Below are 25,510 nucleotides of genomic sequence, written 5' to 3' on the forward strand. Positions count from 1 at the left end.
CGGTGTTTGGTTTTCTGTTCCTGTGTTAGTTTGCTGAGAATGATGGTTTCCAGCTTCATCCACGTCCCTGCAAAGGACATGAACTCATACTTTTTTATGGCTGGATAGTATTCCATGGTGTACGTGCCACATTTTCTTTATCCAGTCTGTCATTGATGCGCATTTGGGTTGGTTCCAAGTCTTTGCTCTTGTGAACAGTGCTGCAGTCAACGTACGTGTGCATGTGTGTTTATAGTAGAATGATTTATAATCCTTTGGGTATATACCCAGTAATGGGATTGCTGGGTCAAATGGTATTTCTGGTTCTAGATCCTTGAGGAATCACCACGCTGTCTTCCACAATGGTTAAACTAATTTACACTCCCACCAACAGTATAAAAGTGTTCCTATTTCTCCACATCCTCTCCAGCATCTGTCGTTTCCTGACTTTTTAATGATCACTATTCTAACTGGTGCGAGATGGTATCTCATTGTGGTTTTGATTTGCCATTTCTCTAGTGACCAGTGATAATGAGCTTTTTTCATGTGTTTACCGCATAAATGTCTTCTTTCGAGGAGTGTCTATTCATATCCTTTGCTTTTTGATGGGGTTGTTTGTTTTTTTCTTGTAAATTTGTTTAAGTTCTTTGTAGATTCTGGATATTAGCCGTTTGTCAGATGGATAGATTGCAAAAATTTTCTCCCATTCTGTAGGTTGCCCATTCACTCTGATGATAGTTTCTTTTGCCGTGCAGAAGCTCTTTAGTTTAATTAGATCCCATTTGTCAATTTTGGCTTTTGTTGCCATTTTCCTTTTTTTGAGATGGATCCTTGCTCTGTTGTGCCCAGGCTAGAGTGGAGTGGCACAGTCTTGGCTCACTGCAACCTCCACTTCCTGGGTTCAAGCAATTCTCCCACCTCAGTCTCCCAAGTAGCTGAGATTACTGGCGCCTGCCACCATGCCCAGTAATTTTTTTGTATTTTTAGTAGAGAAGGGGTTTCACCATATTGGCCAGGCTAGTCTCGAACTCTCAACCTCAGGTGATCCACTTGCCTCGGCCTCCCAAAGTGCTAGGATTAAAGGCCTGAGATAGATAGATAGAACAAGTGGTATTTTATGATTAACCAGGGGCAGATTGGTAGGAAGTGACTGTAGTTAAAGGTTACTAAGGAACAGTAAAAATTAAGAAATGTGAGAGGGTGAGGCCTGGACAAGCAGGTACCTAGGACAGGAAGAAGCAGACGAGGCAAGAGCTGTGCCAGCATATCCTGGGCTGCTCCTGAGGCTCACACTGCCCTAGCATATGTTTATTTATGATTTATCTTATATCTCTTTCCAGTTTTGGAAGGCCATCTTGTAACTTACCAATTAAATTTTTTCCTTTAGCATCAGACACAGATCTGACACCTGTGACACAATAATGTTAATGTGGAAACATAAAAGAGAATGACATTGACAAGGCCAGGATGACATTTCAGTCTTACGTTCCTGGAAGAACAATTATATAAAAACTAAGAAGGTAAGGGTAGGAGAGAGACTTTATGGGAGGAAGATAAAGTGTTCAGCTATGAGTTTGCAGCACACGGTTCAGAGGGAAATATTGGTAGCCAGCTGGGTCTGTGGTCTTGGACCTCGGCAGAGTAGACAGGGTGGGGAAATGAAGAGGAGGTGCAGAGGAAGCCTGGGAACTGATACGTGGACAGGTTTTGGTAAACTGAGTTCTGGGTGAATGGAGTGAGCTCCCTTCTCCTGGGCAAAATCCCTCCTACTAAATTCCTTCGTAATTTGTGTATTACATTCCACAACTAGGAAGACAAAAGCGTATTACCTGAGTATTAATGCGTGGGTTGATCTGAGTAGAGCAGCACATCCTTTTTGGTTTGATGGGTTAGAAGGCAGGTAGGTGCTGGGTGCACACTGAGGTGGCTGAGGCTCCCCTGGAGAGTGAGCACCTGCAGTCGTCGCACAGGGACTGGAAGGCCAGCTCCACCAACACAGCCTTGGTTCCCAGGCTCTGCTTCTCCAGCATAAAGGCGTGGAGAGACTTCCAGCCTGCACCCAGCAGCTGGCACCAGAGATGAACCATGCAGAGGTGTGAGCCTTTTAAAGCTGACGAGCCGCTTCAGAAGGTGGCCCTTCACGGCGATGCCTTTAGAGAACGGCCGGAGAGTCTCTGGTACTTTGTGGACGGGCTTTTAGCAAGATTTAGAGCAACGGGTGAAATACTGGCTCTGTCTGAACTCACACTGGAGACCTTCCACAGATGGTGTTTTTGTGTTCAGTGTTTCAGAGAGTGAGTTCATTAGTTTTTTCCTTCACTTCCTCTTCCCCTTTCTTTTTATGTTATCATAGCCTCATAGGTGGTTTAACGAAGCGTGAGACTTTTCAAGAGGAAATGATGGATCTGTTTCTCTGAAGAGGCCTGTGAATTATACCCAAGTTTCTTTTATTTTAGTAAAGCTACAAAGCATCGATATGTGCTGAATGAAAACATATTATGTATCTTAGTTCTAAAGGTTTCATCTTGGTAGGGCTGAAGCTTTAGAGAAAGCCGTGTGCTAACTGGAATAGTCTGGTGCTCCCAGGCTCTGCGCGTTCTCTCTGAGTCTCGGCATGCTTCGTTTCCAGACTGCCTCCCTCTGCCTAACTCGTCTTTGTTGTTGCAGTAGGTCTGCCACGCCGTGGGTGAGGAGCACTCGCGTCCTGAGCAGAAGGGGCTGAAAGGTGGCATTTTCGCTTTCCACTGAACCCACCGTGTCCGGGCTGCTTCCCGGGTCTTTGGGTGATCGCCTTGAATCTGCCCCGAGCTGCTCTTCCGGTGCCCCAGCGCTTGCTTGAAAGGCTTTGTCTTTTCATCTTTAATTCGTGTGATAGGTAGTGTGGGGCATTGCACGTAAGGGGTGGTTCATGAAAATATTGTGCTTTCTTATATCCTTTTAATGGATATTTCAAGAAACATGTCATGTTTTTAACAGTAAAATAGAGGTTAAATGTAGGTTTTCATGAAATATTTGAATATCTTTTTTTTTTTTTTGGAGACGGAGTCTCGCTCTGTCGCCCAGGCTGGAGTGCAGTGGCCGGATCTCGGCTCACTGCAAGCTCCGCCTCCTGGGTTTACACCATTCTCCTGCCTTAGCCTCCCGAGTAGCTGGGACTACAGGCGCCCGCCACCTCGCCCGGCTAGTTTTTTTTTTTTTTGTATTTTTTACTAGAGACAGGGTTTCACCGTGTTAGCCAGGATGAAATATTTGAATATCTTAAGAGGCCATGAATTGACACCTCATTTCTCTCTACTCTTCTCTGTCGGAAGGTGTCTGAATTCAGTGGTGGGTGAAAATTCTGCTCGTTCTGTAGATTTCAGCATTTCCTCAGGTCGTCTGCCTCTCTCTTGCCTGTGTTAGAGGCTCAGTGGGGCCTGGTTGGAGGGCGCCTCCCTGTCTTCTTCTGCCGCTTACCAGATGCCCTGCTGGAGAGCCCTGAGCACCTTCTCCTGAGAATTACACTTGTGTTTTCAATTGTCACTAGATCTGCTCCTGAAACCCCCTCAAAGATTGGGCAATGTCTAGATTTTGGCTGGAAGCAGATCCGAAATATTTCCTGCAAGAAGGGGAAAAGGTTGTCGGGCGCTAGCTTTGATGTGTTTCTTCAAGAAAGGAATTTATTCGTCACGGAAAGGGTTGAAATGGTTTTACTTCGCTTTTGTGATAATTTTTACATGTCAGCTTTGTCATCTGGGCTGCATGGCAATAGCTCGGGTGCTGAGAAGCTCTGGGTGACCCTGGGCTACCTGCACGTCTCGAGTGTGTGTCTGCCCCGTCAGGCCTCGGCTGTGTGGGGAGCAGAGGAGGGTGTTGCTGATGTCTGAGATCGTGGGAGACTCAAGCTTCCCTTTTCTTTCTCTGCAGAACTGAAGCACGAGATTCACGTCTGGCGCCTGACCGCTCAGCGCATCAGCCCGGCCAGCCGCGAGGAGACGGCCGTGCGCCGCCTGCTGCTGGGGAAGGTGCTGGCCCTGGAGCACCTGCTCGCCCGGAGGCTGCACACCTTCCACAGGTAGGGGTGGGGTGCTGCTCAGACTGTGCCGGTGTGCAGCAGAACGTTCCATGGCCCTATAAAACAGCGACACTAGCTGTATACTAATATGTGATTTTTAGGTGACATGCACTGTGCTAAGTGCATTTTATCTAACCCTCACTGAGCTCTGCAGGGGGTACACAGCCGAGTTTAAGGACAAAAACAAAACAAAACAAAACGAAACACAAAACCAGAGGCTCAGAGTTTGAGCAGCGTGCCCAGGGTTGTGCAGCTTGGAAGGAGTGGCGGCTGGGGATGGAGCTCACAGTCTCAACCGCTGGGCTGTCCCATCTCTCCACATGGTCATTGTTGCATGACAAAAACAAAAAACCATTAATGCAAAGACTAATCGGACAAAATATTCTGCCAGTAGTTGATTTTCAGGCACCCGAAAGACTATGAAAGCCCCACTCAATTTGTTTCCTGGCATTTGTTGTTAATCGAAGCTGGGACTTTTTTTTTTTTTTTTTTTTGAGACGGAGTCTTGCTCTGTCACCCAGGCTGGAGTGCAGTGGCCGGATCTCAGCTCACTGCAAGCTCCTCCTCTCGGGTTCACGCCATTCTCCTGCCTCAGCCTCCCGAGTAGCTGGGACTACAGGCACCCGCCACTTCGCCCGGCTAGTTTTTTGTATTTTTTAGTAGAGACGGGGTTTCACCGTGTTAGCCAGGATGGTCTCGATCTCCTGACCTCGTGATCCGCCCGCCTCGGCCTTCCAAAGTGCTGGGATTACAGGCTTGAGCCACCGCGCCCGGCGAAGCTGGGACTTAAAGGGTAACCATGAATTGGTGTTTTTTCTCCTTGCTGTGACATGGTGCTGAGTTCCAAGCAGTCTTTGTTCTGGAAGCTCAGACAGAAGAAGCAGGAGCCTGGTGACCCCCCAAGGGATGCCAAAGCGGAAGCGTCCCCACAGCTGAGCTACGAGTGGGTGGAGGTGTCCATCTAGGCAAAGGGAAATGTGAACCCTTATGAACAAAGTCTAGAATGGTCTTGCATGTTGCCATTTGCTGAGCCCTGAGGGGTCGCCCTGCATGGGTGTCTCAGGGTCTGGCTGTTGGTGGGAGGATTCCCAGGCATTCCCACGGAGTCCCACACAATCCCGGGAGGAAGTGCTGGCTCTGTGGCATTGGCTCCATCCCCGGCCCAGGACCCACCTCGCCCAGCAGTGCTGGAGCAGCAGGACCAGTGTCCTCAGGCCACAGGGAGGCCCTGAGTTGCAGGCTGGGGAAAAAATGACCACCTTTGGCAGCAGGCGCAGATCTTGGAGGAAGACGCTTCATAAATTAGAGGTAGAATAAATTGTCCTGGTGTTGGGTGTTAAAGACACACTTAGTGCATCTCAGGTTACAAACGTGAGGAAACATGTGGGCTCCGAGGCTCACCACGTTCCCATCAGCTCATCTGGTGTTAGTCACACATGGGGAAACTGAGACCTGGGGAGGACGTGGCTTCCCAAGGCCACACAGTTGCTGAGAAGCAGATTACCATGAAGGTGTCCTAAGGCAAGGTTGGGCTCTGCAGGTTTTATTTTTTTATTTTTTTGAGACAGAGTTTAGCTCTTCTTGCCCAGGCTGGAGTGCAGTGGCACGATCTCGGCTCACCGCAGCCTCTGCCTCCTTTACCTCCTGGGTTCAAGCAATTCTCCTGCCTCAGCCTCCCAAGTAGCTGGGATTACAGGCAGGTGCCAACCCGCCTGACTGATTTTGTGTTTTTAGTAGAGACGGGGTTTCTCCACGTTGGTCAGGCTGGTCTCAAACTCCCAACCTCAGGTGATCTGCCCGCCTTGGCCTCCCAAAGTACTGGGATTATAGGTGTGAGTCACCGTGCCCGCCTGCAGGTCTTATTTTTACATTTTCTTTTAAAAAATTGTCCTCAGAATCATTCGACTGTGTCTGCTGTGATTGTTTACGGCCCAGACCGGCTGTGAGGTCAGCCTCCTTTGACACTAAAACTGCATTCTTCGTTGTGCAGCCCCTTGTCCCTAATTGGTGTAGGAGGAAGTCAGCCAGGAGGGTGGGCTGAGTCAGAAACATGGAAAAGGAGAGGCAAGTGGGAGCCACTAAAGGGGCTGAAACAGGCGGGAGGAGGCCACCCCAGCAGGAGCAGCACAGACCAGAAAAGCCTTCAAAGCCGATCTTCCCCAACCGCTGACCTCAAGCGATCCTTCCCCCTCGGCCTCCCAAAGTCCTCGGATTTCAGGCGTGGAAGTGATCACTGATTGATGAAAATCAACGTTAAAGCAAGTGACATTTCTTTTACCATGTTTTTCTTTAGTTGATTGTAAGAGTTGTACAGGTTCAGTGCCCTCATCTTGGAAACAAAGAGATTCGGGAACGTAGAAGTGCACGTAAAGAGGAAAATAAAGAGGCTGACCGTCGCTGCCTTTGTCCGTGTGCTGATGTGGGGTTTTCATGAAGCGTCCCGTGCGCAAGCTGTCCCACACACCTCCTCACACGCACTTCTTTCGTCATTCAGGCCATTATATGTATTTTTTTTGGGAAAAGATAGAGTGAGCGCCCTTTCCAGCCAACCAGTGAAGCCCACTGGCCCCCCATGACTAGTCCTACCAGGCCATGTCGCAGACGGCGTCCAGGGACGAAGTGCTGGGGCTGCTGCTCCACGTGACCAGGGAAGTAATGAGTCTCTTCTTTTCTCTTTCAGACAGATCTCACAGGAGGACAAAAATTGGGAGACCAATATCCAGGAACTCCAGAAAAAGGTACGCAGCTTTCTTTTCTCAGGGATTTCTGATTCGCTTCTCCAAGAAGAGAGTGAGCAATGCCTTTCCTTTCCCTCACATGACTGAACGCCGTTTCTCTTTTTATTTCTGTGGTCCTACACGGGACATTGCAATTTCTGTGTTTGGGTGAATGGGGAGACATGTTTTCCGGAGACAGCAGGCTGATCTTGTCAGGACGTGGAAAGCGAGCGTCTTCGTAGGGCCTTTCCCTTTCCCTGCGCGTTGCGGGGCCTGCCCTCTGAGTGGGTGTCCCTGACCACCAGCCCTCTCCTGGCCCCGAAGGGCAGGCCCGAGTTCACACTTTGAGGGGACGGCGAGGCGTGCTGCGTGAAGTGGAGCAGCTTTAGGGACGGACATAGGATGCGTGAGTGTCCTACCGACGGCTCTGACTTCTTGGGGCAGAGCTTTGGTTTTTTTTTTTTGGCTCTTTCTCAGCCCATTTATGAGCACAGAGGGCCCCTTCCCAGTCGAGAGAGCTCTGCGCGAGATCTGCTGGGAGTCATCTGCATCTCAGTGACGTTTCAGATCTGTGTGGTTTATCTTCTAGGGAGAGACTGAACACCCGCTCTAATTGTGACGGGCACAGTCTACATGCGAGTCAGGTGTTTCCTAACGGGGCTTCAGCACACCTCACGTCTCTCGTGTCTATTTTCCATAAAGATGTTGGATGTGATCTGATGAGGTGCCTCAGTGCCTTCACACTCTGTCCTATGTAGACGGTCAGGGTTAGAAAAGAAAGGTGTAGCTGTGATACTCTTGCAGGCCCCAAGTTCATACAGATGATGCCTGCTTTGCTAGATTGTGGTGTTTTAGTCGTGAGCTGGAGAAGAACCGTGCGCCTCTCTGTGCACCTGCACAAGGACTACGGTGAGATGAAATGGAGAGGGAAGGCTTGGCGGCATCCCTGTATCACATGTAAGAATTCTTACAGAAGCAACCCTAGGGGTATGTGTGTGTGTGCCGTGGAATACTACTCAGCCATAGAAAGGAATGAAATAATGGCATTCACAGCAACCTGGATGAACTTGGAGACCAGTGGTGAAGTAACTCCGGAATGGAAAACCAAACATTGTATGTTCTCACTTATAAGTGGGAGCCAAGCTACGAGGACACAAAGGCATGAGAATGATATGATAGACTTTGGGTACTTGGCGGGAGGGTGGGAGTGGGGCGAGGGATAAAAGACTACACATTGGGTACTGCGTACACTGCTCAGGCGATGGGAGCACCAAAAATCTCAGAAATCACCACTAAAGAACTTATCCATATAATCAAACACCACCTGTCTTCCCAAAACCTATTGAAATAAAAAAAAAAAAGAAAAAAAGAAATGACCTCAGGTATCTAGAAGGAGCGAATGTGAATGCCACCCCCAAACCCCTCCACTTCGTGAGCTGCAGGATGCTGGAATGCTCGTGGACCTGCCCGCTCCTCCACCTCCGATCTTCGCACTGGCCGTGGCAATGGCCGCTTTCTGTGGTTGCTGTGACCTCAGGGAAGGTTTGCAGTGCCTCCCTTCACGCCCGGTGAGAACCCACGTCACTCTCCTCTGAGCATTTCAAATCCTTTTCCTGCCATGCTCCTGTGGTCCTGATTGTTCAGCACAGAATCATGCAGGAACATCAGCCTTCCCCAGAGGGGTGACGGGGAGGATGAGAAGGGGCTGGCCGAGCCATGAGCCTTTGCAGTGGGCAGAGAGGGGCAGGTGCTCACCGGTGGCCTCACTGCACATGGTGGAGGGGCTGTGTCAGAGCTGTTGTGACACGGGGGGGCTTACATGTGTTTTTGGTGGCAGCAGCTTTACCTATGTGACCAGAGGAAGCAAGAGAGAAAATCTCTCTGTAGTTCTAGCTCTACCTCTGTGTGTCTATATCTACATGTCTGTATCTGTCCAAATCCAGATAGCTGTAGATTGCTGTGATGACAGATGTCTAGATCCACCTGCATCTACAAAGCTACAGATGTCAACACCTATCATCATTGCTGTCTGCATCTATCCACCTAGACAGACTAGACAGATGGGTGGACAGGTGTGCTGGTGGGTAGACAGATGGGTGGACAGGTGTGCTGGTGGGACCAGACTCAAGAAAGGATCTGATGCTTGCCAGGCGTGGTGGCTCACACCTGTAATCCCAGCGCTTTGGGAGGCAGAGGTGGGAGCATTGCTTGAGCCCAGGAGTTCAAGACCAGCCTGGGAAACGTGGTGAAACCCTGTCTCTACTAAAAATACAAAAACTAGCTGGGCATGGTGGTGCACATCTGTAGTCCCAGCTACTTGGGAGGCAGACTGAGGTAGGAGGATCACCTGAGCCTGGGAGGCGGAGGTTGCGTTGAGCCGAGACTGTGCCACTGCACTCCAGCCTGGGTGACAGAGCGAGACTCTGTCTCCACGGAGACCTGGTTGACAGGGCAGGCCAACCAGATGCCCATCTGTGCATGCTTCCCTGCCCTGGCCCCCTACAGCCGTGGCCTGTGGGGTACAGTACCCTTGAGGCCTCACAGGGAGAGCCCTGTCTTGTGCTGACTCCCAGGTTGATGGAGGCCTTGCAGAGGATGAGATGCCTCAGGGCCTGCCCTTCCCCTGTGACTGGGCGGATTCCCGTGGGTGTCATCCCAGCGCTAAGAGTGCACCGCCTGCGTTCCAAGGGCCTCGTGCATGTCATGTCAAGAGCATGGCCAGAGCCTTATCTGGGAGTCACAGTTCCGTGAGAAGGCTCAGCCTCATTGCCCTGCCTGTATGCTTGGCATGGTAGGGAAAGGAACAGTGAAGACGGTGCTGCCACCACAGGTGCCTGTAGAAATGCCCCGTCATCCTCTGATACCTGCTGGCCAGGTGTTTCATAACAGGGCTGTACTGCTCTTGACATCTGCTGTGTTTATCTTTCATAAAGATTTTGAATGCAGTAATACTGAATCTGTACGGTTTTCCTTGTAACACAGTACTTTGTCATTTTCTTTCAAGTTTGAGAGGTCACATTTTTCATCATCGTGCAATCTGTCATGATTCCAGTTGCGTAGGTTATGACGCCCTGCAGGAGTCAGAAGGTTGTGCAGAGACAGTGAGCTGTGGTTTCTCTCTTACAGCATAGGATATCCGACGGGATCCTGCTCGCCAAATGCCTGACCGTGTTGGGATTTGTTATCTTCATGTTTTTCCTCAATTCGTTTGTCCCTGGCATTCATCTTGATCTTGGTGAGTCTAATTTAGCTTTTGTTCATAGGCTTTGTCACGTTCTGGATGGGAAGGTTTCAGAGTCTGTTCCCAGACACTGACTTCACCCACGGGCAGCTGGGCTGGTGGGAGGCCAGAGAGGTTTGAGATGGAGGGTGGGCAGCCCGCCCTGGGAAGAAGGCGCCTTTCCTTTTGGTTTCCTGGGCAGGAGGGAGGGAGAGAGAGATGCGTCTCCAGCCCCTTAGACTCTGTGCCATGGGTCCTCGGCCCCTCCAGGGATGCCCATGAGGAGGAATGTAGAGTGGGCACTGTCCTGTCTACTGTAGTTAATAACCACATCTGTACATGGTTCCCAGAAGAGACAGGAGCCACATGGGCAAGGCCAGCGCTGCCCTCTGTGCCGCCTGCCGTGCCAGTTAGGTGACGGCCTGTTCAGGAATTCGGGAGAGCCCTGGTGAATGGTCAGCGCTCTGCAGGGCCCGCTTGCCTCGTCTGAGGGTGCATCTGGCCCATGAAACTGTTCTCCCACCAGCCACTGTTGTTTTCTCTTCTCCCACTTTCACCACACCCATGGCTCTCAGACCTCTCCACTTTCTCTAGCCTGTGTCATGGCCAGGACCTGTCCCCACCTGAGATGTGGCTCCCTCAGGGGGAGCTCACCACAGAGCTTGTCAACCCCTGGCCTCCTCCACCCTCCATAAACGTTCTCCATTCTCCTAGGCGTTTGTCAATTTCACAGTCATCTCCATTGGTGTCCTTATTGAAAACAAAACAAAACCCACCCACATGAAAGTGTAGGTTTATAAGAAGCATAAATTTGAGGTGGGGTCATAGTCTTTTCTTTTACCAAAGCTTTACCCATAGTTTTCCTTCAAAAGTGAGTTCTGCTAAGATGGTTAAAATATCCAACTTTTATCTTATTTTGTATAAAACCTTGATTCACTGTGAAATTTGAGGAGTGCAGCCGCCATAGAAAGCAAAGCCTCTTAATTGTGTAAAATAGATGGATAATGCCGCAAGCTTCAGTGATTCGCACCACATCATTGCTTCTGGGGTTCCTGGAAACCATCAGAAATTCATGGGCCAGAAGTTGATTTTCCTTTTCTCTTATGTAAAAAAGCCACATTTCTAGATTCTCACACATCACATGATGTACGTGCTTTTGACTGGAGGTCCAGCTTTATGTTATGTATTCACAGCCCCTCAATTTCTTTCCCTTGATAATTTCAAATCCGACTTGCCAGGTGTCCTGGGCTTGGTTCAGGCTGGCACGTATTATATATCCACACCTGAGAGCCGGTCTGCTTAGAATCCTGATGAGGTAATGATCCAAAGCTGGAGTGGTAACGGTACTGTGAATTTCAATTGTATTTGGTGGACTACATCTAGAAATTGCTGCAGTGTAATTATTTTTCATTACACCTCAGGCCGAATGTAATTTTAACATTAGAAACCTAATGACTACAAGAATGTTAGGTAGTCACCACTGGTAATTAAACACATTTAAAAAACTAGTGTTTTGTGGGCAGAGGGGTTCCATTAGGTGTTCACAGATAATTTTGCCCCTTATTTGAGAGTCTGCTTTAGAAGAACATAGCAGGCATTTTAAAAACTAAAAAGATACAAGAGCTTGCATTCAATTTTATTAACATTTGGCAACAGTCCTTGTATAAAAAACAATACTTTAATACTTAAAGTCACATCTTTAACTATATGGACTTTAAAAATCTTGGTTACTATGAAACTTTTAGCTGGGAAGTCTACATTGTTTTACAAAATGTCTCATCTCCTTTTGTGTGGTTGTTACATCTGTGGATGATGGTCATGTTTATTTTCTGCTTTTAAATCCTGTTTTGTTTTTAGTTGGGGTTTGCATTCAGGTGATTTTATCTGGGGATCCAGATATTTGTATATTCATCAAGATAAGTTAGGTTGGCTAGGAGAAGAGTTTGATTGGCATATATTTTAATGGAATACAGTTTCCTTAGAGTGATAAGAACTTTTCTGATAGAACAGGGGGCAAAATGGACACAAGATCTTCCCAGGGCTTTAGCCAGTAGCAACGTGATCATTTATCTTTGGCGAAGTTCTGTTTTCTTTTTAATTTTTTTACATGTAACAGTGTTTTTTTTAAAATATTTTTGAGACAGAGTCTCACTCTGTTGCTCAGGCTGGAGTGCAGTGGTGCAATCTCAGCTCAGTGCAGGCTCTGCCTCCTGGGCTCAAGCAATTCTCATGTCTCAGCCTCCAAAGTAGCTGGGATTACGGGAATGCGCCACCACTCCTGGCTAATTTTTGTAGTTTTAGTAGAGCTGGAGTTTCACTATGTTGGCCAGATGGATCTCAAACTGCTGACCTCAGGTGATCCTCCCACCTCAGCCTCCCAAAGTGCTGGGATTATAGGCGTGAGCCACTACGCCCGGCCAGAAGTTCTGTTTTCAGTGTGTCCTGCTGTGGAAGTTGAGCCTTGTTCAATGTGATGTCATATAACATGAAGTGACGTCATATCACACGATGTGCATGATGTAACACATCATCTAATACAGTGCACACACTGTCCACTACGTGACATTATAACACAATGTAATTGCATATAACACAGGCTGCTGTCATGAAAAAATAACGCGTTATGAAACAAAATGTGACATCAGATAACATTCCTTCATTTAAGAATCCTAAACTAGACACAGCATTGACTCTTTCTCTTTGTTTTTTTTTTTTTTTTAATTATCATAGAGCAAAACTGACTTTTCCTTTGGATGTAGCTTTCTATGGATTTTAACACATAAGTAGATTTATGTAACTGCCACTGCAGTCAGAGTACAGGACAGCTCCGTTACAGACCTTTCTCAGCTGTTCTTTCGTGGCCACCCTCCCCCGGTCCTGGCAAGGACTGATCTTGTCTCCATCCCTATGGTCTTGTGTTTTTGGGGCTGTCGTATACACAGAATCCGATCGTACGCCACCGTTCGAGACTGGCTTGTCTCACACAGCGTAATGCCTCTGTGGTGCACCCAAGTTGCTCTGTGCATCAGTAGTTCATTGCATTTGGCTGGGCGTGGTGGCTCACGCCTGTAATCCCAGCACTTTGAAAGGCCAAGGAGGGTGGACTGCTTGAGCCCAGGAGTTCGAGACCAGCCTGGGCAACATGGCAAAATCCCGTCTCTACAAAAAATACAAAAATTAGCTGGGCGTGATAGTGTGTGCCTGTAGTCCCAGCTACTTGGGAGGCTGAGGCAGGAGGATTGCTGGAGCCTGGGAGGTGGAGGTTGCAGTGAGCTGAGATCGCACCACTGCACTCCAGCCTCAGTGACAGAGCCAGACCCTATTTCAGAAAAACAAAAACAAAAACAAACCCAAAAAACTACTCTGGACACTTCTGAGTACACGGTTTTCTGTGGACTTCGGTTTTTATTCTCTGGGTGGATTTCCTTCTCTTGAGTGGCACTGCTGGGTCATACGATGGGTGTGGATTTTATTTTAAAAGAAACTGCCACCCCGTTTTCTAGTGAGGCCAACCCCTTTGCGTTCCCACAGCATGTATGGGAGTTCCAGCTGCCTCGCACCCTGACTAGCACATGGAGCAGTGAGAACCCCCCTGGAGTTCCACAGCACCTTCTGCAAACCATAAATACATTCTCCTGATTTCTTTCCTCTTCTGTCTTCTGACCTCCCCCTTCCCAGCTAGACTCAAGGACCTGGTCCGTGTGCCTGCATTTCCCCTTCCTGGTGCCTGCTGCTAATGCCTGGTTCATTAATAGAAGCAAGGTGTAGGTTTAAAGGATGCACGAACAAACTTCTTGTTACTGCTCGCAGATTCCAACTTAACTATTGTGGGAATTTCCTATGTGGCTGACCCAGTCAGGGGCACAGCCTGAGGCAAAGGCTCACATGTGTGTGCTTCATCCAGGAGCTTCATCCCAGGGAAGAGGAGTGAGGGATGGGGGCTGGGCAGTGAGGAGAGCGAGCGCAGGCACCACTGCCCCAGCGTGCTGGCCTTTGTGACAGGCCACTGGAGCTCCATCCTGCAGGGCTGTCTGAGTGGAGGTACCAAGTGCATCTCAGGGCTGTCTGTGGGGTTGAGAAGAGCAAGAAGGAATGTTTACTGGCTGATGCGCGTGGCCCATTGGTCTCAGCTCCTTCCCATGGGATGCCAGAGTGCATGTGTCCAGCTGCATGTGCCGAGGCCATGCGACCACACCCACAGGGCGGCCCGGGCGGAGAAGGCATCAGGGCATGGGCTCCAGGGCAGGCCTTCTGGGTGCATCTGTGTGAGGGTGGTCGGGCCACATGGAGCTGGCTGTGGTGACACACAGGAGAGCCCTGAGGGACCCAGGGGTGTGCAAGAGGTGGCACAATGGCAAAGAAGGGTGAGCAAGGGCCAGGGTCACAGTTCACACCCATCCGGCAGAGGTGGCTTCCGACGTGCAGGGGCCATCACCTCACAGCACAGCAGGACCGAGCCCAGCCTGGGTGCTGGCTCCGCAGAGGTCTGCAGTCCCTGCGTGAGGCCCTTGGTGCCAGATGGGTTTCGTGGGGGCCAAGGGAGAGTTTTCCCCTTGGGGCCTCTTGAGTTTCGCTGAAAAAACAACTAACAGCAGGCAGAGTAATAGGAGAAAAGGCGCACACATTTATTTAACGTGCGTGCACAAGAATCTTCAGAATGAAGGCCCAGAGATACAGGAGACACTGACCAGGTTAATATTTAGGTTCAACCAAGTGTGGAGAGCCGGGTAGAAATGGGATTGGAGAAAAAGGGGTATGACTGGGTGCTGACAGACTGCGTGGGAACCCCAGCAGGGCCTGTCTGCCCAGAATCTTTCTGGCCTGTCAGAGCAGCACTCCTTCCTTCTGGGTGTGGGGCAGGCCCCTCTCTGGAATGGGGGTCGTAGGACCTACGGTCAAACAAGGCAGGCCAGACCGTTTCTTCGTGGCCGGTTTTCACACAGAAAGGCGGGGGGATACAATGAGAATAACACTTTAGGTTTTATGGCTGGCTTTGGAGAAAAGAGTTCTGGTTTCTATGACCTGCCTTGGGAAAGAGGGATTCTAGTTTCCTTGGCAGCCTCGGGGGAGAATGGGACTGAGAGATGGGCAGGCAGGAGGAGGGCAGAGAAAACTTCCTTCTGATGAAACAAAAACTTCAGCTGAATTAAATTTAAAGGAGTTTAACTGAACAATGAATGATGCGCAAATCGGACAGCCCCCAGAATCACAGCAGATTTACTGTGGAAACTGCTCATCAAGGCTCTAATGAGACTAACAAGTCTAAGAGACTCCAGGGGTGCCTTTGGTCAGAACAAACTTATAGACAAAAAAGGTAAAATGACGTACAGGAGTCAGAAGTGAGGTACAGAAACAGATTGGTTACAGCCCGGCGGTTGCCTGATTTGAACACAGTTTGAACATTCAGCAGCCTATGAGTGGTTGAAGTATGGCCGTGGGGATTGGCCGACACTTGGCCATTGTTAGAGATGCATACTATTAGTTAGGCTTTCACTTTGTCTAACTGTTAAGCTAGGTTACAGTTCATCCACAAGGACTCAAATACAGAAGCCCAGAGTCCTTCTCAGGCCATCGTTAACTTGCTTTAACGCTTCCGAGGCCTTCATTTTGGGGTATTGCTTTCTGAGCCCCAGAAGTTTCAAAATTCAGATTTTTTTGTGGTTTTAGAAAGATAATTCAGTGAGCATACTGAATTGTGGATATGATGTAACACACTCTGAGAGGTTCAGGGCCGCACCCTGTCATCCGAGCATGATTTCTGCAGCGAAACACGATTATTTACACAAAATGGGACAAATAAAGACTGCAAACAACCTCATTCCTATTCAAGTCAGGTGTTTTTGAATTTTTTACATCAAAACATATAGAAAAAGTTTGCTTTTCTGAAATTAGGGTTTCAAGATTGTGGATAACTGATTATGAACCTATGAAAAGAATCAGCGAGGCAGGCTTGAAAATGTTGTCTTTGGCCTTAAAATTTACAGCCTTGATGAGCAGTTTCCTAGGCCTCCTCCTTTGATAATTAGTTCAGAATGTACCCCAGATTCTCTCATGATGTGTTTGATTAGATTTCAGTTCTGGAAAATTTTCCGTCATTATTCCCCTGATTATGGTTTTGAAATTGCTGGTCTTCTCCGTGTCCCTTGGTGTCCCTCTGGTGGAGCAGTTTTATTGTTGTCTTTGTGAAAGTATTTTTAGCTACAGATAAAGCAGTCTATTGGCTCTGTCTTAAGCAAAATAGAGGATTATTAGAATAATAACAGGCCGACAGGCTCCAAGGACACGGGGCCCCTCAGGGGCAGGCTCAGGAAGGAGGAAGGGTCCAGATGGAGGGCGCCCACCGCCCCAGCATCTGCAGTGCTCTGCCCTCAGCCCCTCGCTTCTCTGCGACCGGTTAGTGCATCTTTTTTCTGCTCATGACAGAATAGTGGTTGCCTCACCAGTTTCCCAGTTTATAGGACCTCGATTTCAGCCACACCCAGACAAGAGGCTATTTTGAATACCCAATTCCCAGGTGAAGAGGGGTCTGCTTGGCCTGGTTGGTTTCTTTCGTCTCCTGGCACAGGAAATTCTGAGCAGGCGGGCAGGAACAAGTGGTGAGGCGTGGCCCGGGGTGGCTGAGGCATACTTCTTAGAGGAGGTCGCTATGAGCTGGACAGACATTCCCGAGGCTTCCTGATATATATTCTGTGCACTCTAGTTACTAGTAAGATTCATGTCAGCTAAGCCATTCATATATCCATCCTCTCGTTCATGCGTTTGTATGACACATGCAGGCAGTGGCCTCGGGGTTGGTTGGGGCTCGTGTGGTGAACATAAAAACCACATTGCTGCTCTCCTAGGTCGTCTTCTCTAGAGGGGAGATGCATCTGTATTTATTCTACCAGGGACTCACGTAACTGTCCAGAGGGTTCCTCTTGCCCGCCGCCCAAGGAGACCAGATTTATGGAGGCAGAGTTACTGCAGTAGGGACGGACTTTTACCCATGTAGAGCTGGCTAAATGGAAGACTGGAGTTGTGTTATTACTGAAATCAGCCTCTCTGATTCGGAGGCTCGGGTTTTTCAAGGACAGTTTTGGGGAAGAATGGCAGGGAGGGTGGCTAGGCAATAGGCGCCTGCTGCCAATCGGTCGAGGGTGTAAATCACAGGGGTGTGGGAAATGGTTCTTCTGCACGGAGAATCACTTCTGGGTAAGCCGCAGGAGCAGCTGGCCAGTCCAGATGGAGCCATCAGTCTCAGACATGCAGAAACCCTGAAAAGGTATCTCAAAAGGCCAGTCTTAGGCTCTACGATAGAGATGCTATCTGCAGGGGTAACTGGGGAAGTTGCATATCTTGTGACCTCCTGAATAATGGCTGGTAATCTTCTACGTCTACACTTTAGCAGAATTCAGTGTCTCCTATCCTCCTATCCTGGTGTTCTTTGATTAGCTTTACAAATGCAATTGAGTTTTGGGGAAGGGCTGATATCATTTAAGCTATAAACTAAATGTCTGCCAAAGTTAGCTTGCCTTAAGCCCAAGAATAATTAAGGGCAGCTTGAAGGCTAAAGGCAAGAGGGGGGTTGGATAGATCAGATCTCCCTCACTGTCATAATTTTCTCACTGAAACGATTTCTGCAAAGGTGGTTTCAGTCACATTAGGGGCAGCAAGGACCACACAGCTAATGTAGACACCAAGACCTTCAGAGCTGTGATGTAGAGACAGGCCAAGGGTACCAAATGGGGAAGCCCAAAATGATAATTTCCATAGCCAAGGTGTCCATGAAAAGAGTGAAACTCTGTAAATTATTTGAAGAGATCTATCCTGAGACAAAAATGAGTGACCATGGCCCGTGACACCACTCCAGGAGATCCTGAGAACATGTACCCAAGGTGGTTGAGTTACAGCTTGATTTTGTACATGTTAGTGGGGCAGAAGTTACAGGAAGACATTCATCAATACATGTAAGATGTGTATTGGTTCAGTCCAGAAAGGTGTGACAACTCGAAGCAGGGGGCGGGGTCATAGGTGGATTCAAAGACTTTCTGATTGGCCATTGGTTGAAAGAGTTAAGTTATTATCTACGTCCCAGAATCAATAGAAAGAAGAGCCTGGGTTAAGATAGGGGGTTGCAGAGACCAAGGGTTTTATCATGCAGATGAAGCCTCCAGGTAGCAGGTTTCAGAGCTCTTATCAGACCTAAAAAAATACCAGAGTCTTAGGGAAAGGATCTGGAAAGGGAAGGGGATTCTCCACAGAATACAGATTTTCCCCACAAAAGACAGCTTTGCAGGGCCATCTCCAAATGTGTCAAAGAAACATATTTTGGGGTAAAACACTTGGATTTCTTTCAGGGCCTGCTGTCTGTCATGTGATGCTGTACTAGACTCAGGCTGGAATTTGGTCTCTCATTGGTATGCCTATTCTATCAGTCTTAAGATCCCTGTTTTAATATGAATGCTGGTCAGTTGTGCCTGAATTCCAGAGGGAGGACGGTGCAGTGAGGCACAGCTGACCCCCTTCCCTCCCATCATGTCCTGAACTAGTTTTTCAGATTTCTTTGAAATGTCCTTGGCTGAGAGGGGCTCCATCAGTTGGTTAAGGAGCTTAGAAATTTGTTTTTGGTTTACAAAGTTACAGATGAGAGGCCTAATGAAATCTACAAAAAAAATGAGGAGCTCTTACTGGAAAGGCTATGGCATATTAGAAAAAATCCATGATATATGTAAACTATTTAAGTCAGTTATTACATACAGTTTGTGTTAACCTGATAATAAAAATATTTAAATCCCTGGATGGCTCTATTCTAATTTTCATCAAATATTCATCTTAAATGAATGTAAATATCCAAGAGATTATTTCAGAATGATGATAAATATAATATAATGCAATATAAGGTAATGTAATATGATGTAATATAATATGGATCTGGATTTATAAGTCAATTAGAATAATTAGCTTCTTTCCTTATTATCCTCACCATGGGTAAAATTACCACATTTCATCATAACACTGAAGAAGTGAAATCATGGGAGAGAGAATGACTCAGTTTTTTGAAAATGGAGATATAGAATCCACACAACATAAAATTTATCTTGCGAAATTATATCATTCAGTGGATTTTAGTATATTCACAAAGTTGTACAACCATTGCCAGTATCCAGTTCCAGAACACTTTCCTCATTCCCCAAATAATCTTGTACCCAAAAGTAGTCACTGACGCACTGTTTCCCCCTTTTCCCCAACCTTCCCCAAATAATCTTGTATCCAAAAGTAGTCACTGACACACTATTTCCCCCTTTTCCCCAACCCCCAGACCCTGGAAACCACTAATCCTACTTTGTTTCTAGATTTGCCTGTTCTGAACATCTCATTTAATGGAATCATTTAACATGTGGTTTTTTGCGTCCAGCTTCTTTCACTTGGCATAACATTTTCAAGGTGCATCCGTGTTGCATCATGGATTAGTGCTTCATTTCATTTGGCTGTATGATATTCATATATATGTTTTATATTATACTATGTATATTATATATGTAAATATGTCATATATCACATATATATCATAATATATATGTATCACAATTTACCATTTATTAACTGATTGACCTAGGAGTGGAACTGCAAAGTCATATGCAACTCTCTGTTGAACTTTTAGAAACCCCGCTAATTGCTTTTCCAGAACGGTTGTACCTTTCCCGGTGGAAATGCATGAGCGTTCTGATTTCTCCACACTTTCACCAGCACTTGTTATTGTGTGTGTCCTTGATTCTGCTCATCATAGCAGGCGTGAAGTGGTACTTCATTACAGCTTTGATTTGCATTTCCTAGTGATAATGACATTGAGCCTCTTTTCTGTGCTTGTAGGCCATTTGTGAAATGCTCTTTTACTAAATAACACGTGAACTTGTTTTTTCCATTGGTTTGGAAATTTCAGCTGCGATGCACAGTAACGACAGCCTTCTTTTGCTCTGAAGGAGATTTTGTTCCTGACTCTGGAGCATTTTTACCCATTTGTGTCTCCCTTCCTGAGCGTCATGTACACACTGTGAGATACGAGGATGAGGAAGGCCAGTGTCCCTCCTCTAGTTGCTTAAAACCGGAGCCTTGCCAGGAGCCTAGTGAGGCATTTCATAGGGTTGGTCATGAATCTCCACATGTGGGGGTTCACATTGGTTGTGGTGTCCTTTTATTAGCTCCAAAATGTTTTGACTAATGCAGCCAATATCCTCCATTGAGTACCCACAGGTTAATGAATTTGGGGTTGAGCAAATTCATTTAATGACTGTTTCTCGCTTCATTTTTCATTCCAAATGGCTTGGATCACAGGCCTGCGTATAACCGTAAGATTGCTGAGATTTTTAAAAGGGTGAATAATTTTGGTGGAGTACCACATTAGCTTTAAAACTGTGGATTTTTCAGAGATGTTAGTGGTCTCTGTTTGAGTAAAAATATCTGTGAGTTATGAGTGGGAGAGTAAGGTGTTAGACATGCATTCATCGAGAGAATTGTTAACCCTCTCACATCGAATGGTTACTACTTACAGTTTTTTCATTGATCATTACCCTTAACATTCTGCATTGTCTCAATATATATTAACATTTTTCTATGTAAATTATATTTCCCCCTTAGCATGAATAAGAAGGACAATCTTCATATTCGCTATAGAAAACCAAATCTGGAGAAATCACAGCTACAGAATTATTAGAAATATTGGGACCAAGAGATTCTTCTTTTCAGGGCTCAGGATATCCCTAACTTTGCAGTCACAATGCTGAGAAGAGTTAGGTTGTGTCGACATTTTCACTTGCTTGTCTGAAGCTACACTGTGGTCGTATTTAAATTCCTCAACATTAATAATCAGAAGAAGAATTGAAATAACTTATAAGAGAATAGTGCTGTGGCCATTCACTTCTCAAACTTTTTATAATAAAAAGCAGTTTTTCGGTGATGTTTATGACGTTCATTTGTGGAAATTAGGTGTTCCATTGCTAGTGGCCAGGTTGGTCTTGTGGCTTCACCTAACTACAGGGCTGGGAAACCTTCTTGGGGGTCCAGTAGGGAGAAGAGTGACAGGTGTGGGAAGCTCTGACAAGCTACTAGTGAACCAACATACAAAACACCTCCTACACAATTTGTTAAGGGTTTTACACGAGGTGATGTTTTATCTGGTGCTTTAGAATATTACATAGGGGCTCACCAGTGGGGGTGACTAAAATCTGCCTGGATGTTGGTGAGCATGGAATGAATCAGTCAAAAATGCATTCTATTTGGATTTTGAGGAGCCTGAGAATAAAGGGGGTTCACTCCCAATGGCAAAGCTGTGTGACGTCCAAGAAGAGCTGGGCGTGTTTCTCAGAGTCAGGCTGCTCTCTGGCCCACCTCTCCAGGCTGCATCCACATGGAATTCAGCTCACTGCAGTTGTGCAGTCAGTGACCTGGGTGGTTGTCAAGGACCACAGGAAAACCTGCAATGAGGAGTAAATGTTACTTTCTGCAAGAAGACTCAAGGTGTGTGGCATTCTGAGAATCTGCATTCCTTGTTTTATGTGGACACTTTAGCTGCTTGTTCATTCACTTGTTGATCCGGTACTTGTGAGTGTGTTTTTACCCACTCCTCACTGTGAGAGGCACCGGGGATTCCTGTGAATAAGGCACGATTCCTGACCACGTCTAACGCACCTGCAGCACGGGCCTGCCTCTGTGATAATGAACCTGATTCTTTAACAAAGCCCAAATGCACCAGTGCAAAATGAGAATTCTTAAACTGCACTTAACATTATTTCTTTATGCTTAGTTATTCTTGTGCAAGAATTTACTCGTTTTAATGAATGAATGAGCATATGAAAAGGCGCTCAACCTCATAAGTCATCCGTAAAATGCAGAATTTAACCACAATGAGGTGACATCGTTTTAAGCCCTCACAATTTTAATTCTACTCCTTCATGATATCCAGGGAGCATGATATTCATATTTCGAATATCACTGCATTTAATAGGCCCTGAGGATACCAGAAGTTGAGTACAAATATTAGCAGAGTCTTGTTGTGAGTGGTGAATAATACTCATGAACATTGCCAACATTTCAGTTAATTTTTTAAAAGTAGAGGTTAGAAAATCATTTGACATCGAGACCTAAAAAAGTGAAAATAAAAAGTCAAGGAAACATTAGTCATGGCGCCTTCCTTTCTTGCTGACGTTTTTATAAGTTTGTCATAGACGTTTTAGTTCACGTGAGTTTGACCATCAGGAACATGAAGCTCCTTGGAGCCTGTTTGATTTTCAGCATGTTTCAAAAGATGCTCGAGGCCACAGAACAGCACCAACGTTCAGTTAAGCTCTGGTTGGTTCTGCCATGGCCTCGGCAAGCGTATGGATTTAGCTGAGAGGCCCCTATAGTACCCTGGTGTGTGAGGCTAGCGTAGCCATCACAGGTCCATCGCAGCAGTTGTATGTGAACCGTCTTCTCCATGAGCCTGTGCAGTCCCCGGGGCAGAGCTCAGTCTAGTCCGCCACTCCCAAGGCCACAGAGACCTGAGTGTGCTCAGGGCATGTGCGTCGATGCAGGTGTCTCTCAGGCCATCCCGGGAGCTCAGCCCGCCACTGTCTCTCTCCGACAATGTGAGTTCTTTAGAATGTGAGTGAGCCGGCATTCAGGGGACAGCCTGGGTAACCGGTACTTGTGTTTATCAAGGACAAAGATCCTGCCTCTGTGTCTGTGTCTGTGCGTTCTCATTAGAGGTCTTCATATTTGGTGAAACTTACCAGCCTGTGAGCACAGTAACCCTTGAGTGTCCTGACAGTTTTAGTTACTGCCTTCTAATGGCATATTTGAGGGCTGCACCATTCCCTGACCCGGCCGCCACAATTTTCTGCCTTCCGTTTTTGGAAGTGGGATGGAAAACAAACGTAGAAAACTGACAGTTTTGTCACTTTTACTGATGAAAAGCTGGCATCAGCCCACTTGGTCTAGCAAGCGATGGACCTGGAGTCCTGCCTCTGCAAGTTGTGGGCAGAAGGGCTTGAATGCCCCCTGGTGAGACAGGGCGGATGCTCAGCTACCTCCTGACCCTCACCAGATCTTAGGTGGCACATCAGCTGAGGCGGGTGTGGACCTCCTCCCCCTCTGGCACAGCTCCAGGCACTTCCCTCCCCAGGGTGCCCGTTTGGTTTAGGAGGACCTGATCTCTGCAAGGTTCAGTGGCCTCTGCAAAATAGAGATCCTGCTGAGTGTCTTCATCACATCATATTATGTCATCAAACATCTCCATGTGACTCAAATCCTTTTGTTGTTATGTAGCTTTATTGCAGCATTAACCGACTAACATACCTTACAGTCTATTCATGCATAACGTGCAATCACTAGGGTAAGCTGGCCCATCCTTTTATTATTTATATTTGTGACTCAGCTTCTTAAATTGAATATGAAAAGTGCTAATGGTAAAAGATTAGGTTGATAACTTTGACTGTCTTAAATTGAGGAGCTTGTTTCTCATAAGATACTACCAAATGAGTGAAAAAGAAGCCACAGAGTGAAAAAAAGTGTGTGCAAAAGCATCCATTGTCACATTTCGAAATTATATCTAAAATATAAAAAGAGCACCTATAGATCAATAAGAAAAGACGAACCCTCTAATAGAAAAATGGGCAGGAATCTTAACTAGACATTTCACGGAAGAAGATATTGAAATTACTGACAGTATTCATAAGCATATGAAAGGGTGTTCAACCTTGTAAGTCATGAGTAAAATGCAAAATTTAGCCACAGCGAGATGCCGTTGTATCCACACCTAAATGGTTAGAATAAAAGACGGACAGTACTAAGTACTGAAAGGTTGTAGAGCAGTGGGAAGTGTCGTGCATTGCTGATAAGATTGTACATTTGTACAATGACTTCTGAAAATGATTTGACAGCATCTACTAAAGTTTAGAACAAGGTATATCTTCTGCTCAGTAATTTTGTTCATAGTGGTATGCCCAACAAAAATATGTACCTTTGCACACCGAAAGACTGTCTGAAAATGCTCATAGCAGCCTATTTACAATAGCCCCAAACTGGACACAACTCAGATATCAGCCCCGAGAATGGACACATGGTGGGACAGTCCTACAGTGGAATACTATACAGAAATAAAAAATGAATGTATTACGTGACTGAATCTCACAAACATGTTGACCAAAAGGAAAATCTGACAGAAAAGAGGATATGCTATATGATTCCATTTATAAAAAACTTAGAAGCAGGCACATTTACTCTCTGGTGTCAAGGGCAGAGCCTGACTGGCATCCTGGGGCATGGAACCTTTTGATGTGGTCTGCACAAGTCAGCCTCTGGGGCAGAGAGTGTGTGGGGACGGTGAAGAGAGAGGGAGGGGAAAGTCAGCAGCGTCCCCATGCCCCTGCACTGGCCTGTCCACATTGGTGGAAATCTTTATTTGAAGCAAAATGCTCAGAAATAGAATCATCTGTATTCTTTCCAACCTCAACTCTTTTTAAATGATTCACTTGATGTAGTTGTGGCATTTCCTAGCCAGATTGGAAACCATGCAGAAGCTTCCGGGTGTTGAATGGAAGCCATTAGCTTCACTCTGAGCTTTGGTGTTGCAGCTACAGCCGGTATCTGGGGCAGTCACAGCCACTTTCTGGGTCTAGGAGGGAGACAGCAGATCTGGAGCTCAGTCTTCCTAATTCTAAGCCTGTGTCCTGCAGCACACAGCAGGTGCCCATAAAAGCAACTGAGTGTTGGAGCGAGGCTTTACAATTGCTGTGAGGATTGAATCAGGTAATACACGCAGAGGCCTGAAGAGCAGTGCCTGGTGCATGATTGCATGAGATATGAACAAACAGCTCAGGCTGATGGCTAAGCAGTGCAGGAAGACACAAAGATTATAAAAAATGGTCTTACTTTTGCTGGATTTTAAAGGGAAACTAGAAAGAATGGGAGTTTTCTCTTGAGAGAAAGCCTGTGCAGTCTATATGATAACTGAGTAAGTAGTTAGGTGCTCCTTCCTTCTGCTCCCATAGCAACTGCCTGATGCATGGTGCCATAATAGACCTTAACCCCCTGGTCACTCAGCTCCTTCTGACTTTCTAAACTGGCTCATCCCATGTGCCCTGTACTACTCACCCACCCAGCTGTGGAGTGGGGGCTCCCCACAAGGAAGCACTGGGTTTGCACCCTGGAGATTGAATTCTTGGGTAAGTGAGACAGCTAGAACTACCCCAGGGACAACTATAATGTACCTGTGCAACAGAAAGTGCTTGATTATTTGTGATCTCACTTGGTCTATTTCAGGCAGTTGATGGCCAGTACTCAGGTAATAACCTCATGAAAGGGCGGCAGGCAGGGTGGTTTGTACTGTATACAGTAGGCATAGTCCATCTGCGGGTTTTCCTGTTTGGAAGGATGAATATGAGATGAGTAACTGTTGAGATAGTCTCTGGAGATGCATCCTGTGTGCCTCAAGGCACATAGGTTAGTTCATCTGAATTGATCAGGACAGTATTGCCTTTGTTCAAAGTCAGTTATGCAATGTCCAGGGCAAGGAACATGTACGGT

General features: G+C 46.8%; 1 protein-coding gene across 2 annotated transcripts in view; it reads left to right on the plus strand.

Moving 5' to 3' along the window:
* OCA2 (OCA2 melanosomal transmembrane protein) overlaps positions 1–25,510 on the plus strand; it is a 346,597-nt gene that overhangs the window by 144,689 nt on the left and 176,398 nt on the right. For both annotated transcript variants that reach the window (XM_003900679.3, XM_017960451.3), the window contains 3 exons: positions 3,886–4,033; positions 6,714–6,771; positions 9,877–9,985. In XM_003900679.3, the coding sequence (XP_003900728.2) occupies positions 3,886–4,033; positions 6,714–6,771; positions 9,877–9,985 (315 nt within the window). The remainder of the gene's footprint in view (positions 1–3,885; positions 4,034–6,713; positions 6,772–9,876; positions 9,986–25,510) is intronic.

Source organism: Papio anubis, chromosome 7 (genome assembly GCF_008728515.1).
Source record: "Papio anubis isolate 15944 chromosome 7, Panubis1.0, whole genome shotgun sequence".
Classification (NCBI taxonomy): domain Eukaryota; kingdom Metazoa; phylum Chordata; class Mammalia; order Primates; family Cercopithecidae; genus Papio; species Papio anubis.